The 16,837-nt window shown below is 43.1% G+C and overlaps 1 protein-coding gene across 1 annotated transcript in view; it reads left to right on the top strand.

Annotated features, from left to right (window-relative positions):
- The first annotated feature begins 511 nt into the window (after window positions 1-511).
- Window positions 512-16,837, top strand: part of zc3h3 (zinc finger CCCH-type containing 3) — an 81,950-nt gene continuing 65,624 nt past the window's right edge. Inside the window, exons 1-3 of the mRNA XM_039811796.1 lie at window positions 512-612; window positions 2,082-3,516; window positions 5,214-5,386. Of these exons, the coding sequence (XP_039667730.1) occupies window positions 567-612; window positions 2,082-3,516; window positions 5,214-5,386 (1,654 nt within the window). The 5' untranslated portion in view covers window positions 512-566. The remainder of the gene's footprint in view (window positions 613-2,081; window positions 3,517-5,213; window positions 5,387-16,837) is intronic.

Genomic DNA, 16,837 nt, shown 5'->3' with positions numbered 1-16,837 from the left:
AGAATTAGTTAATACAAATATTTAAACAATATTTAAAAAATACACACCAGCAACTTGTCTTCTGTACAACAGTGCACCCAATTACTAAAATTAGTTTGTTAAACAGTTTTTACTGGAACTGCTTTCTGGCAAAGAAGTGACTTGTCTTGATTGACAGACAATTGACTTTGTGATGAATACAAATGTAAAACAAAAAATAAATAAAAACAGTCATCTGAAAAAAATACATTTAGAAACGACCCGTAGCCTGAAGTTAATGTGTCAATAAGCATGGTCCTAATTGAAAAAAAGAAAGAATTCAAAATGTCTTATTTGTTAAACTAATATTGAACACCTTGAGTGTCTATAAAAGCCTACCAATTAATCCTGTCAAATAAAATAAAAAATGTTACTGCATATACCACATGCCACTCAAATGTAATTCTGACCTGTAAGACAAGACTCAGGTTTTTTTTGAAAACTCTAGTCATCGCAGACCTCGTTCTGTGATTGGTCTGTATAAAATACGTCATCCGAAAGCGCATATTTTCGTCGTAGTTTGATGACCAAACGATTCAGTTGTAAACATGGAAGAGAGAGAAGCACTGAAGAGGCAAATTGAACTTCTGCAAAGTAAACCTCTCTCGTTAAATGTTGTCGGTTCATTTGGAAACAGCCGGTTTAGAAAACGTTTTTAATGGTTACGCTTTTTACATTCAGAGCTGTCGTGTGGATGGGGGCACGCGTTTTGAAGGGTTCCAAAATGAACGTTAGGCTAACCGTTAGCTTTGCCTCCAGTACGAACTGCTCACACGTCTCCGGAGAGACGCTGGTGCCTTTTTCTACCCTTCATGATATACGACATGTAGCTATAACCTTAGATACATAGCTTTAGTTAGCTGATATATTCTGTATTCATTTTGCATTGGAAGTAAATAACTTGTTCGCTGTCAACAGATTAGCTTAGCTAACGTTAATGATTCAACTGTGAGGAATAACGTTAACGGTTAACTAATGGTCGGTTCGGCCAACAAATTAGCTAGCTATTCTTCACGTTACAGAAAACCGTTTTTCCACTTGACGTTACACCTGGCTGTATTTAGCTAACGACATATGCCCCAGTGTAGAGTACATAGTAACGCAACTGCTGGGTGACAATGACAGTTGTTCCATTACAGTACGCCAGAACAGCTTCAGTGCTCCTTATCGTAGATCAGGGGTGTCAAACTCAGTTTCCCAGGGGGCCACACTGGAAAATGAGGATCACATCAAGGGCCGGACACGTAGAGTTTATCGACATGCTTTTATTTAAGAGAAATTATTACTGCATGTCTCATATACTGTAGTCTTCACACTTACATTTTGGGTCCTCATGAAGCCCCCAAAAAGTTCCTCAGCCAGCGACAAATATGTTGAATAAAGCGCAGAAAAAGGCAGAAAAAAAAGCGTCAAAATTGTCTGAAAAGTGACAAAAACATCTCAAAAGGTGCCAAAAACATCATAAAAGGTGCCAAAACACTCTGAAAAAGTGGCAAAACATTGAGTAAAGCGTCAAAAACGTTAGAACAAAGTGCCTAAAGCATTGAAAATAGTGCATAAACTGCTAGAAAAGGCACCAAAAATTTTGAAAAAAGCGACAAAAAGTAGGTGGGCCTGAATTTATTGAGAATCTAAATTGAAATGTGGCCCGGATCAAAACCTGTGAGGGGCCGGATTTGGCCCTCGGGCCTTGTTGCTCCGAGATGAGATGAGATCAGTTAAGAGAACAGTAGTGTAACGTTAGAGCGGTCATTTCCCATAATGACACAAAAAAGTTACAACATGAATTAAAACAATAATAGATATAAAAGGTACAGGGACACTGATTTCTTTTTATTTAACATGGGATTTGTTTAATGTTGTAAGCATCCACTCAATATATATTTTCTAACTATATCTTCAAACTAAATCAACACTATCTACATGACCAAATGCAATTAAAGTGAAGTGAGAAATATATTTTGCTGGGTAAACCGACACTCTTACATGGTTTCTGTTTTCTTGTTGTTCATCCCTCTGTATGGGATTGTACAACTAAATGACTCCTGTTTTTAATTTCCCAGATCTCATCAATGAACATAAGAGTGTCCATGGCGACACCCCGTTTGCAGGAGATGAGCAGAGGCATCCAGAAGCTCCAACGTCAGCCAGAGGCAGAGCTCACGGCACATCTGTCGCCCATCCTCGCAGCTCCAGAGGGGGACTGTATGCTCCTCCGAGCCATGGAAGCTGGAGGAAAACGTACTCGCTGAGCAACAAGAATTCCCAGTCCCACGGTGTATCTTACAGCACCTCACTGCCCAGCAACAGCAGAGGAGAAGACAGTGCTAGAATCACAACATCATCAGGGATCCCTCAGCAGAAGAGAGAGGGACATACAAACAGTATCGCAGGGAGAGTTGCGGCAAAGAAAGAAAACGCAGATACTGTTAGAAAGACCGGAGCGGCTGTATCTCAGTATGAAGGTGGAACAGGAGATTCAAGCTCAACAGGCACTACTACTGCCCAATGTGAACCGCTTCATGGACGGACTCAAGATCTTCAGGGGAGGACTGAAAGCAGCCATGACGTCTTGCCAGAAAACCGAGTCAGTGGTTATTCAGTAGCGCTGTCTTCACTTCGGGCCGACGCCTCGACCAGTTTGCAGAGCAGCCCTCCAGCACTGATCAAACCTTCCCTGTCAAGCAAAACCGGCACTGAGAGTAAACCAACTATTACTACTCCGGCAGTTTTCATGGCTGGTAATACCGCACCACCTCTTTCTGTGTCTAAAGTACCAAAACAACCCTCCATCAAACCCACGTCTCACACCAGCCGGGGCCAAGTCAGCGTGTCTGTTTTGAAAAAATCCAAGTTCACTTGGGTAAAGAGCCGCAACGTGGGAGGGGTGGACCCTCCACAAGCTAGCCCTGTTTCCTCACCCAAAGGCAAAGCCGTGGCTGTTGTCCCGGCGTCAGTCTCAAAAGCTGGAGTTGCCAGTGGAAGCTCGCCGTTATGCACAAACAAGAGAACGCCTGGCAAGAAGCTACCCCGAAAGCTAAGCTCGATCAGTGTGGCCCCCAAGACCTCCAAGTACAGATGGGTCTCCTCCTCCGCTGGAGCCCAAGCTAAAGTCCCTCGAAAGTCTCCATCGCCCAAAGCCCTGGCTCCTTCGCAGAGAGCTCTGGAGAAGGGCGAGGTTACCAAGAAACTCAGAGCAGCCTCCACTCCCTCTGCTAAGATGAGAAAGGGAATTGCGGGTTCCTCTACCAACTCCTCAACCAGTAGCTGCTACCGCTGGAAGGCTGGGGGCCCGAGTACCTCCGCGGCAGCGGCGGGAGGGACAACGGTGGCCCGTCGTAGATCTGCCTTCCACTGGACGTCAGAAAAAAGCAACAAAGGAGTGAAAGGAGTTGCTTCGCCAACTGTGAGCCAACGTAGCTCCTTCATGCCCTCCTCCTCCCCTTCTGGGTTCAAGCTCCGCAGCAGGATGAAAATCATTAGGAGGTCTGCTAGTGGGTAAGTAGTAGTAACGATAATGATCTGATTTTCTTCTAGTTTACGTTGTGCTCTGACACCTTCTCCACATATGTTCTTTTCGATTTGATTTGATTTGTATTTATCTCCATCAATCAACAGTGTGTTGGAAAAGACAAGAAAACAGTATAAAAGAAAAGAAACAAACATAGACAAAACAATCCGATTTTACCAAAGTAATGCATATATACAGTGGCACTCATGAGTTTATGAACCCATGCTAAAGTTGACTAAAAAGTGGAATTAAAAAAATCCTCTTTTAGAAATTGATCTTAATGCCTTAATTAAAAAATGAGGAAAAATCCGACCTTTAAGGACACCAATTTTCTTTGTGATTGAATAATGTATCGTAAATAAATAAATGTTCTTCCTTAAAATACAGGGGCGTAAGTATACACACCGCTATGTTAAATTCCCATAGAGGCAGGCAGATTCTTATTATTAAAGACCAGTTATTTCATGGATCCAGGATACTATGCATCCTGATAAAGTTCCCTTGGCATTTGGAATTAAAATGGCCCCACATCATCACATACTCTTCACCATACCATACATACCAAGAAAATTGGTCTTTAAAGGTTGGATTTTTCCTCATTTTTTAAATTAAGGCATTCATTTTTTTATTCTTCTTTTTAGTCAACTTTGAGTGCCACTGTAGTCTTGCCCCTACTTCACAATATCTTATTATTACAGAAAAAAACTAAAATATGCATACACAGCAAACAAAATTGTGGGTCATACAACCCTTACAACAATACAACAATACACTTCCATTACATTTCAATTCCTATTCTTTATTCCAATTTCTTTAGTTCTTCAGTTGCTGTCTTTTGCCAGATGGTGGCAGCAAAGTATGGCAGAATACTTTAATTAAATAGAATTTTCTCAATATCATTGGCTTAATAGTAGCCTCTTGTGCAGGGGTGTCCAACTCACTTTCACTAAGGGCCACTCTGGGAAATGAAAATCCCATCGAGGACCAGACAAGTATTGTTTATGTTTTTATTAAGAAAAGTCAAATATCTTTGACTGTATTGCTGCATGTCGCTTTTTTCTTTTTACGTTTGCCCTACAAAGGTCAGCAAAGAAGTTCCTTAGCAATCATAGAGTTTAGCAAATCAAACAAAACAACGAATACAATTTCAAAAGTAGGCTACCACACAGCCGACTCACAGCAATCTGTTTCTCAGCCTGAATATGAAGACTCTCTGTGGGAGAGTGTCGTCAAATCGGACATATTCTGCTCTGAGTGTTGTGTAATTGCTGTTTGAAAAAACACTTTCCTGTCTCTTTTGGTTTGGCGCACAACTAGATTAAATGTATTGTGAACCTGGGCGCCCGGATAGTTCACCTAGTAGAGCAGGTGCCCATGTGCAGAGGCTCAGTCCTTGACGCAGCGACTCAGGGTTCGAGTCCGACCTGCGGCCATTTGCTGCGTGTCTTCCCCCTCTCTCCCCCCTTTCCTGTCTACAGCTGTCCTGTCTATTAAAGGCTAAAATGCCCCAAAAATGATCGTAAAAATAAATAAATAAAATAAATGTATTGTGAACCTAACTTGGCCGGACTAAAACCTGCGAGGGGCCGGGTTTGGCCCGCGGGCCCTAAGTTGGACACATGTATGTGCTCTAGTGAATTACTGATTACACTGTTCTCCTTTGCCCGCTGTCCTGTGACCACAGTGGAGGCGGTTCAGAGAAGGGGACCAGCCCGTCAGCAGTGAGGTACTCCCCGCGGGGTCGGATGCACAGCTCCACCAGGAGTCCCATAGGAGTCCGAAGGACCCCCTCCAGGGAGCTGGTGTCTTTTGGTAGACACAAGCTGAGGCGGCTCTCCCCCACCTCATCAAGGACAAGTAAGAAGCATTATAGTATATAGCAGGGGTGGGAAAAACAATCGATGAATCTTATGTATCGTGATTTTCTTTGCGCCGATTTTTTAAATCAATTCTTTTCCCTAGAATCGATATTTTGTATTTATTTATTTTTACCAATGATTCACCTAGATATTTTCTGTTTGTACGGTACCGCTGACATCACATCCATTTCCAGCAAAACAGACCAAAAGCAGAAAATGCAGAAAATCCATGTTATGTTCTCCTTTACAAATGAAATAAATGTCAGGCTGACTGACATGTGATGTGCATTCTTCTTAGAAAACCATTAGTTTTTAGAAATGTCTCATGATATATTGTCTTCATTAAGAGCATTTATTTTATACAGTTTATCTGTCATGAGTTTACCATGACCAGTAGCTCTAATGAGCTGTCAAACCAAATGCTCATCCATGGAAGATAACATAACACCGTTAAGAGTAGGGGTGTAAGGAAAAATCGATACACTTGAGTATCGCAATATTGTATTTCACAATACTGTATTGATTTTCAAAATTGCAATATACAGTATATATATTCATGTAAGACAGTGTTCAAGTTTATGTTGTGTTTAAACCCCCTACTGCTAGATGGCTATGCTGAGACACACCACTAGTGTCCTTGCCTAACAGTGCCTAACAGTGCCTGACTTCTTGCTAGAAGCTAACAACGTAGCTATGGCTGAACTTTGGCCTACTTTAGCATATAAACATTAGCTCACTAAGAACCTGGGAACCACAATCCCATACTGGCAGTTTGATTTTCTGTCTACTGAATTGTTTACCTAAAGTAAACTTATTTGACTTTTATGCACATCATGTCTTTTTAAAAATATTAGTTTTTAAAATATATCGCCTTACGCACAGTATCAAAATATATTGCGATATATTGAATCGTGACCCATGTAACGTGATATGTATCATACCGCCAGATTCTTGCCAGTACACAGCCCTAGTTAAGAGGGAACATATCGAACTTATTTGGCTAGTTGGGTTACGACTGTGTTGTCCGTGGTCTCTCCCCGAAGCATGTGGATCTCAGCGACCATCCAGTTCAAATTCTCACCCACTACTTAGTTAATAAGAATTACCCTCTACGGCTATTTGGTGGTGCTATGGTGTTTTGGCCAATAACACGCCTACTGGCCATCAAGCATTCAAAAACTTTATATCACCATTTCATTCTCAGGTCCTGCAGGATCTTGTGAGATTTTAGTCACAGTAAGTCTAGTGATTAGTGCATTGCTAAGTGTCCATATAAAGCGCGTATTTCTTAGCGCCAGAGAGTGTACGCAGAGAAAAGGCGCTGCACTCAGCGTCTTTTTTTCAGAGCGCTCTGATTTTTTTTTTTTGTGCGGGCTCTCCGAGCGCTTCTAGTTAAAAATCACTGAACTTTTCCAACCCTTGCACAGCGCTTTACTGCCAGAGGAAAATGTGATATGGACACAGGCCCTTAGCACACATCCATGTCCACTAGATTTCCCACTGCAAGTGTGGCCCAAATCCAATCAAGGCGATGCTGCCTTCTGTTACTCTGTGCTCTCTGCCAAACGTCATGTTGGGTGCTCCTTTCTGGTATTTTGTTAATCTATGTGATTGTGTTGGAGTCTTGCTATCTGTGAGGTCGGCCTTTATTTTGCCTCTTACCTGATGACAGGATCATATGCATGACTTGTTCCATGTTTTTATTAGATTGATGTTGAAAAGGACGTTGCTACAGCACGTTCAGTCAATCTCTTATATCCACAAGCCCCACCCCAAAACATCACCAAGTCTCACTGTGTTTAATGCATCAAAGTCAGCACAGAGGAATTTAAACACGCCGTTAAAGGTTTGATGTGCCCAGCAGAGAGATCTTTGGGTCAAGTCTTCTAAACAATACTTAATAGTGGTTTTACTTCCAGCAAATTGAAAACACTAAGAGATTTTCCGTGGATTCTTACATGGTTTTTTGCGTCTCACCCCCAATTTCCAATCTGTGGATCCGCTCTGGAACGGCGGCGGAGTCAATAGGTTTCCATTAAAGTCAGTGTGTGTATTTCCACTGATTGCGGAACCGACTGCGTCCCAGCTCCGGCGGTCCGCAGCCCTCCGGAGCAGATACGCAGAGCTTCTAGTTTTGCCGGACGCCGGAGAGCTCCGCAGTAATTCAGCACACGGCAGATTGTGCGGGACAGGAAGTCAAGCACAGAAACAAAATAAAACATCCGGTAAATTTTCAAAATAAAATACACCATGCTCACGGCGCATCATATTTCCCTGCACTACACCTTGAAAACACAGCACAGAGCTGTTTCCCCTCTACTCCTCTGGATGGAAACAAACTGTTGTTGGTTTTGTGGTTCTATTCTACGTCAATTCGCAAGAACTTGTGGGTCCTCGTGACTACAGCTGTCAGTCATGGCCACAGCCGTGCCGCAACAAATCCGGAGCTGGTGGGTATTGAAGGATGGCGGAGCACGGAGCCGACACGCAGCGGAGCCGATCCGTGGAGTTTCGGGGTCAGTTTATTGCTTTAGTTGACTTCATTTTCTTTCTACTTTGGCATCATGTGTCCTTCAGTGCTTGTGTCAGTTATGCACAACCTGTGTACTCAGGCTACTGCCCACTTCATATTAGTAGAATATAGTATGTACTACTGTATAAACGTATTGTCGTAGTACATTGTTTTAGCAGTCATTTCACAAGAAATCGGTGTATTTTACCATTTTGTAAAAAAATAAAATAAATCTTTATATATTTAAAAGCCTTAAATATTTCTGAATATATTCCAAGATATTCTTGGAGCTGTTTTTACCTCCATCTGCAATTCATTTTAGCTAATCCACTTAAAATGTCAACAGCACTCACAAATCAAGCTTTTTTTTACCGCATACTTGTATACTTTTATGTTTTCAGTGTTAACACCACATACCTAAAACCTGCTTGTAATTGGTATGCATTATGGAATCGGGACAAACCGAACAAGTAGTTGGCCCTTCAGCTGTGGCTCTGACAGCTGCTGTTCGGTCCATCTCCAGTAGAGGGCAGCAGCTCACACCCATGTAGTCCTTGTCGGGGCTTTGTGTTGCCGGCTGTCACTGGAGAGGCTTAACAGGCACACTCTAAAGAGGAGGAGGGGCGAGGTTAATTGATTGCCCAATTCAGCCGTGATGGCGAACAAGTGCCGATAGCGAGTAATTTGCAGAGGTGGAGGCAGGCGGCGTCGCTGCTATCAAGCCCAGGCACCGCTCTCCCTCCAGTAGATAAAAAGGAGCTAATGCATAATTATCCTTTTGCAAATTGGATTGTTTTAACGAACTGTAGAATATAGGCTTAACCTGATGGAAAGCAATCATTGTTTTTACAGTCCCACCGCACCCCCTTTCCTCTTGCCCCTCCAACGCTCCGGTCATACTGCGTGTACCCTACACGCCTCATGCCCATCTTGGTGCAATCTCCCATACTCAATGAAGTCAGAAGACATTAGAAAAGCCATCACTATTAACATTAGGCTTTATTCGTCCCCATGGCTCTGCGTCTATCAGTCTGCTTCTCTTTTTCTGATTCTTTAACTTTTTCTATGCATCCTCTCACCACCAACGTCCCTGCCCCCCCCCCCTTTTCCCCTCCTCTTCATCATTTCTCCGTGTATTCTATGTCGTGCGGAGACCCTGAATGGCCCACAGCAGGAACACACGCGTCGCTAATTAAAGACGGGCTTTCAGAATCCGAGACACGGGAAAGGTGGAGCAGGGGGTGAGCGCAGGGGGAAGATGGAGTGAGGAAAGCTGCCCGTAGCCGTCTGTGCTTCCGATAAGAGCCGCTAATAAAGAGCAAATTGAATTACTAATGATGGGAAGCAGAGTCCATATAGATGAGCCCGTTAAAAAAACAAACAAACCTTAGGGCCACTCACACATGCGTGATAATACACTACCAAACAATGTTTCTTAATTTCCTCCTCAATGGCCAGCTTTAGCCTCTCCTCTCCGCGTTAGGGGTCCTGTTTTCTGAGGTGCTCGCTTATCTGTGGTTTAATTTAAAGCGGGCATAAACCTAAGTAAGCAGTTAGGGCTGTAATGAATCCAGAGGTGTGTGTGAATGTATATAGCTATATATGTGTTTTGCGTGTGTGTGTGCTTGCATGGGCCTGGAGACAGCCATGTAGCCCAGATAATCTAATAAAGCAGATAAATGTCAGGAGCGGACAGAACACAGAGAGGAAGAGTGCTGAGCTGTGCGGCTTCAAGCCCCATGTGACAGGCTTCTGGAGCGTTTTAGGTCTCTATCTCACTCCGGTTTCTTTCCTCCCTCACCATCTCTCATCCAGTCTCACTCAGGCTTTTTCCTCTCCGTGGCTGTCTTCACCGCTCCGCTAATATGCCTCGTGACTTTTTTTTTTTTTAGCCCAGTACTGCATATCACTTTGCAGACTGCAGGCATTTTTTTCTGTATAATCTTATTCTAGGTCTGAACTTTAATGTGATGAGAGTTCATCCGAATTTATAAATCACTTTTCTGAAAACTAAAATTTAGAGAGCTAATGTAAAATGAGCATCAGCAAATCACACTCGCGTCAAAGTCTAATATCACAGCATGGCAACTTATAACTCTCGGCTGCAAATAATGATTATTTTCTCTATCGGTGGGTCTGCTGATTGTGTTCTCGATAATCCACAGCAGGACATTGCTTAGCTTCCATGTCTGTACTCCTGCCTCCTTCTCCAAACTGGGGGCGAGCTGACCGCCGTCTCCTTTAGCTAACACACTGACTATGGAGAAGTAGCTCACACAACACCACTTCAAAAGATCTCAACTATCCCTTTAAGACACAGTTTTTTTTTAAACGCATGCACCTAGAGCTCTGCAATTTTTACAACTCACAGTTTTTGGAAGTCAGTTTATCATTTATCCTTGTAAGGGCCTGTGCCGTTGATTCTAATTAATCAAATATGTGCAGGTGCACTTTCCTTTTGTAGATGTCTTCGTAACATGAACGCCATCATTTGACTGTTTACATTGCAACTGTCACGGCTGAGGGTGAAGTGATTGTTGGTGCGATAGTATTTAGAAGTGGGTACCCACTGGCTACTCGAGTTTTACTGCTCAGCTGGTCCCCAGCCCTGTTGACATAAATCATAAAAACACACACACACACACACACACACACACACACACACACACACACACACACACACACACACACACACACACACACACACACTCTCTCAGATTGTTTGTGTGTTGTAGTAGGAGTGACTCTCTTACACCTTTGCTCTCAGCATCAGCTTACCAACGTGCTGCCCCCCCCCCTGATACCATGGAGCCCATTACCACCCCTAAATAATCCCCCTCCGCCCCCACCCCCTTCAGGGATCCCGTTACCGTGCCTACAGTGATCCCATTTATTTCACCCATAAATCACAAGTGCTGCTCTGCATCGGGGTCCTGCTCGCTCTGACATTTGCCACTCTCTCCAGTGCTATGCATATAGGCTACACAGTACTGTATGTACGACACATGATGCAACCACAAATGAGATGTTAAGATACCATTTTAATTTGCACATACATATAAATGTCGACTTGCCTTCTTTAAGACCAACTTCCTTTTTAAGTAAATATGCCAACAGTCTAATACTGTAGGACTCAGGCCGTCATTACAGCAGATGATTACATTGCCATCTGGCCATTTACACCATGCACTGCTGACCTAAATGAAGTTTAGGCCCACCTTTTTGACTTTCAAAAAATCAGACAAGAGTAGTGCATTATTAAACATGGAGGGAAGTGACGGTTTACCCCAAACTGTGATAGAACAATGAAAGTGCATTTAAATGAACATTTGATTTACCGGCTGCACCTGCACAGAGGGGAAACCTGTTTTGGCATTGCCGTCCGTGCAGACCTATTTATGTACTTCTACCTCTGCTGTTGCTACATTACAACCTTACAGTTGCACATTGTGAGTTCTCTGCTGTCTTTGACTTGTGTTAATCTTCTCTCAGCCTTGCTAATCGGAGTCTTGGAGTATCATCAGTAGGTCATCATTTAAACATTTCAAGTTCTTAAACCTTGTTAGTAGGCAAACCTTCGATACCCATGTTATTGTCCAGGAAGTAAGAATATAGCAATATTTGTTGGCATAAAGACATTACATTTTTGATGATGATATGAATATGAAAACGCAAAGATCGCTATATATCACTGCCAACGAGTTGGTCTTTGGACTGCCCTCTAAAGCCCAGGCTGTCCCTTTTTTGACTGCAGCTTGGCACTACACACGCTTGTTTTATTTTTGTTTGTTTCTTTGCATCATTATTTGGTTCACACTTGCTCCAGTTTCTCCCACTTTTCCTTCACACCACAGCCACTTGTCCTGCGCTCTCCCACAAACACACACACACACACACACACACACACACACACACACACACACACACACACACACACACACACCCAGAGGCAGCTTATAGAGGAAATGAACTCCCTATTTATTTGTTTGTTTGTTTGGACATCACAGTCCACAGCTGGTGTAGTTATGTGCATACTGGAAGTGTCACTCGATAGCTAATGTACGTGTATACGGATTATTTTCAGAACTTTTTATTGGTCAAGTGTGTGTGTGTGTGTGTGTGTGTGTGTGTGTGTGTGTGAGAGAGAGGAGAGAGAGAGAGAGAGAGAGAGATTCTCCCATCAGCTGTCTTTCTACATACCGTTCTCTGAATGCCATTCTCCAGTGCTCCCATAGTATTATCAGTCGAACAACACACACGCATTTGCACTGTGCGGACCTTAACCGAACGCAAAACCGCACGCACACACTCAACCGTGCACACACTGGCGTTCTGCTCATTCCTTTTCAATTTCTCAGGCTCTCTGTGTCTGACAGGTGGACCTGTGTCCTCTCTTTCTGTCTTGTGTCTCTGTCTGTGGTGTCCTTTCTCTTTCTTTCTCTTTATATCTGTCACCATTTGTCTCACACACACACACACACACACACACACACACACACACACACACACACACACCGTCTGCAGGACACATGCGCCCACAAACCTGCAAACAAATCAAACATCCAGAATTGTTGCATTACCATAATGATTTAAGCAGAAACTACCGTTGCCACTGCAGACAGAGTAGGAGAGGTACACAAGTTTTTGTTTGTTTTCTGCGTATGTTTTAGCATTCAGGAGGAAAAAGTAGCTTCAACCCCTGCATGCATATATCTTTGTGCCTGCTATAAACAGTATGGCTATTTGGTTGCGTGAATGATTCAGTTTCTCATGATAGATGGTATCTTGTGCAGGATGGGCTCAGTATAGCTCTCTGACGCGGTGCACAGTAACGCTTGGCATTTTGATTAACCTCTTAGGACCCAGGGAGCAGTGCAGGCCAGTGATCAGACCCCTGTATACAGTATGTCCACATAACAGTAACTCATAACCATCTGTATTGTAAGACCCCTCCTCCTTCCATGGACTCCCATCAAACTGTCAACTGGCCATAATTAAAGTTCAGACTCTTTCGAGATCAACATGCAGATGGACCTTGCTGGCCTCAAGGACCCACACAAAGATTAGTGAACACACTAAACCTGGTCAAATGACTGGAATAACGTCTGTTGAAAACGTTTCAAATTGCTTAAGTGTTTCACATATTTTCATTAAGAAAAAAAACCTGTTTTATATGGTTCAAGATGTTCCAACAGTCTTTGATATATTTTTGACAGAACTCCAAGATGAGCTCATAGTGCTGTTTGCCATCCTGAGGGGTTGTGAGGAGAGTTTTTATCCCTCGAATGCGTGAGGGGTGAGCGGCAAGTGTTGAAATGTGTCATCAATACTATTGAGTCCAGAAACTTTAGCCTGAGATGACTGACTCCTTCCCAGTTAAGGGGGTAAATGTTTTCTTGGTATCCAGAGGAGTGGCCCATGTGCCAGGCTGTGTGAATAAATCAGAAACCTAACAGGACGCAGGCAAAGCCTTACTAATTATTTGAGAACACATGGCAGGCAATGCCGGTGTCATTTATTGGTAAATGGCTTTGCTGGGGTTGAGTACATTGCCATCTTTGGCTATGGGGTATGAATCCTGACAATAATGGCAGTTTCCAATGTTTAAACAGACAAATGCCCAATTCCTCATTACTTTGTCTTCTGCCTACAGACTGTGGTGTAATTCAGTGGTTCCCAAACTTTTCCATGTCAAGGACCCCTAAACTGACACACAATACACCGCGGACCTAGACTGGGTGAACCCAGCCCGATCTGCCGGCGATTTGATTTCACCCTGCAGCTCAGGCTGGAAACCTGTACGTTTACCTATCCTGCTTCCGTCACAAATCTGCGGGGACCAATCACAAACTGGCTTATCCACCTGGCGCGCTATTGGCGGGTTTAACACGATGACGATAGAGAAGCGACCAAGCAGCTTTTTGTTTACATTCAACATGGCGGCCACCGAAGCGCAGCAACCAGTTGATGCCGCTGTCGCTGCTACGTCACCCGGATCGTTGGTCTGATTGGTTGAGGGACTATCCAATTGCGTACAGAGTCATTTGAACTATGCCCGATGATCACGCCTCTTGTGCAGTAGAAAATACAGAGCAGACTCCCCAGACTAATGTTCAGTCTTAAAAGATTGAGCTTGGTCTGGGGATAGCCATCCCAGGGTCCCCCATCTGATAGGACTTTTGCTTTAAAAGTTTTATTACAGAAAGTGTATGAATACCCATGACCAAAATCAAGGACCCCTGGTGGTCCCCAGGCCCCTTGTTTGAGAACCACTGGTGTAATGTTATGTACACAGTTCAAGTAATGATTCAAATCCTTAAAAGTATCCAATGTTGAAATTACACTAAACTCAACATAGTCACAGAGCAAGATCTAAGCTCTGTTAATTCTTAAACTGTTTCTCTAATTGTATCAATCAGTGTGGGTCAGTCATGTGCAGTTATGGTCTTGTTGTGTTGCATTCTGGTAACAGGGAGGGGAAAGTACGAGGCCATTAGGAGCTACTCCATAAATCTTCACCTTTTGTCAGCTGGGAAGCAGGCTGGTATAACCGCCCAGCCCCTCACCCTGCTGTGCCCTCCCCCCTGTCCCTATGACAGTAACCCTATCTCCCCCAGCTCCCCTCCATATGTCTGCACACACTGACGTGTTACCATAATAATCATTGGGGGGTTTGTCGTTTACGTGGGAAGAGGAGCAAAGAGTCTGAGGAGCGCTTGGCATGTTAATTATGTCCCACACACACGGACATGGACACATGGTACAGAAGGGATAGTATGACTGATGGGATGGGGGTTGAACACTGGTTGGTCATTATGGCCAGGGCAGTGTTATCTGGGCACTGAGCATGGCTGTTAACATTGGGATTGTTTTTGTTGAGGACTTCTAGAAGGGTTATAAATTGTTCTGTTTAATCGCATAATTTTAAGGGCTTGTCTTTGGAACCTCTGTATGAGTTTTACAGAGCCAGAGTTGAAGTGAGGATTAATGTAAAGCAGTCATCAGAAATTCCAGTTCCTTTGGAGCTAGACTGCTCCATGTTTTCCTTTTTGGTAGGGGATTTCATTCTAGCTGACTAATAAGGGACAATTTGTGACTCAAAGGCCATGAAAATCTCAATAAAGTAATGAACTTTCTTACCTAGATTCTTACTCTGAGCTACGGTTACCTACATGAACACACATTTTTGGCCATGTTCTTGGCTTTTTTTTTGCTAGTGTTAATATATTCTTATCAAATCACAACCACACAGTTGTGTGGATCTTTTTTTTTCTCGCAGTTTTAACATTTGAATATTTAACGAAAAATAACTTATTACTTATCTTAAACCACAATTTCAAAAAAAGTTTAAAAAGAAGAACTTAACCATGTAGCCAATATCGATTGCAATATTTCATGCCTGATGCCCTTTATCATGACATTCTCTCTTGGCTTGCAGAAACATTTTGACTTGCTTACAAGTCTGGTTCCTCTTGTTTTCATCTGATTGTTCAACAGAAAAAATAACTGTTAAGTGTTAAATATTTTTTTTTTTATTCATCGACTTAAGCCGTTTCTCCAAAAGCGCCATGCATTTTAGGCCTTAAAAAGTCTTAAATTCGCTGAAGTATTGTGTTCTAGGTCTTAAATAATTTTAAACGGGTCTTTTTTTTTCTGCGTCCATGCAACGCTACCTCTAATGCTCTTTTTTTTAAAAATTTATTCTGTGGTGTTGTAGTTCTTTCTTTCGCTAGTCCAAATATAATTTCGCTGTATTACGACTACAAATGAGACCAACATGCAACTTATATTGCAGCCAATCAGCTTTCGTGTTATTGGCGTGAGTCTCTTTCGGATTGTACCACAGACATTAAACAGATTTTATTCTTCAGCTATGGGGAAGTGCAAGTTTAGCAATACTTGGCTTGAAAGAGAACTGAATTTAGGCCTTAGTTGATGTTGTGATAAAGGTCTTAAAGGTGCTCTATGCAATGTTGGGTGACATCACTTCTTGTTGACATTCGAAGTATTTTCAAACAAAACGAGGCTAGCTCGCCCCTCCCTCCTCCTCATCCCGTCCCCTCCCTTCCGTGCTTCCGTGCACTAACCCCCCAACCCCCACCCCCAAATCCTTCTCATCGGTTATTGGCTGGAACGCTGGAAGACTGTTATGTTTGGTGGGGCAGGTTGGCGCAGTTTGTTTTTCTTGCCATTTGTGGAGCCTGGGCTATCTACAGAGACCGCGTTTTTTTTTACAGTGTGTTCAGGGGACAGGCAGCTAGCAGATAGTGAGGAGATGTTTTTTACAGTGTGTTCAGAGGACAGGCAGCTAGCAGATAGTGTGGAGGTGTTTTTTTACAGTGTGTTCAGGGGACAGGCAGCTAGCAGATAGTGAGGAGATGTCTTTTACAGTGTGTTCAGGGGACAGGCAGCTAGCAGATAGTGAGGAGATGTTTTTTACAGTGTGTTCAGGGGACAGACAGCTAGCAGATAGTGAGATGTTTTTTTACAGTGTGTTCAGGGGACAGACAGCTAGCAGATAGTGAGGAGATGTTTTTTACAGTGTGTTCAGGGGACAGGCAGCTAGCAGATAGTGAGGAGATGTTTGCTGTATGTGACAAAAAATGTCATAGCCTAAAAAACGCGTGACATCACTTAGAGCACCTTTTTAAATTTCATTCATAATGGTCTCAAAAAGTCTTAAATTTGACTTGGTGAAACCTGCAGAAACCCTGCATCAGTGCTTGAAAAGGGCCATGAATGTTTAGGCAGTAGATGTATGTTGTTTTGCCAGCACTGCAGAGGTCACACTGACCACACACACGCCCACGTACTACACACAGTACCCAAGCTGTTCTCAATACATTCCACACGTTTCTCTCTACACTATTCCTCTTTCTGGTCTTCTATCCGCAGTCACATTCTGTGATTGCTCCCCAGCACCATCACTCTATCGCT

Source organism: Perca fluviatilis, chromosome 9 (genome assembly GCF_010015445.1).
Source record: "Perca fluviatilis chromosome 9, GENO_Pfluv_1.0, whole genome shotgun sequence".
Taxonomy (NCBI): domain Eukaryota; kingdom Metazoa; phylum Chordata; class Actinopteri; order Perciformes; family Percidae; genus Perca; species Perca fluviatilis.
The sequence above is the reverse complement of the archived record's forward strand: the minus strand, read 5'-3'. Positions and strand labels throughout refer to the sequence as shown.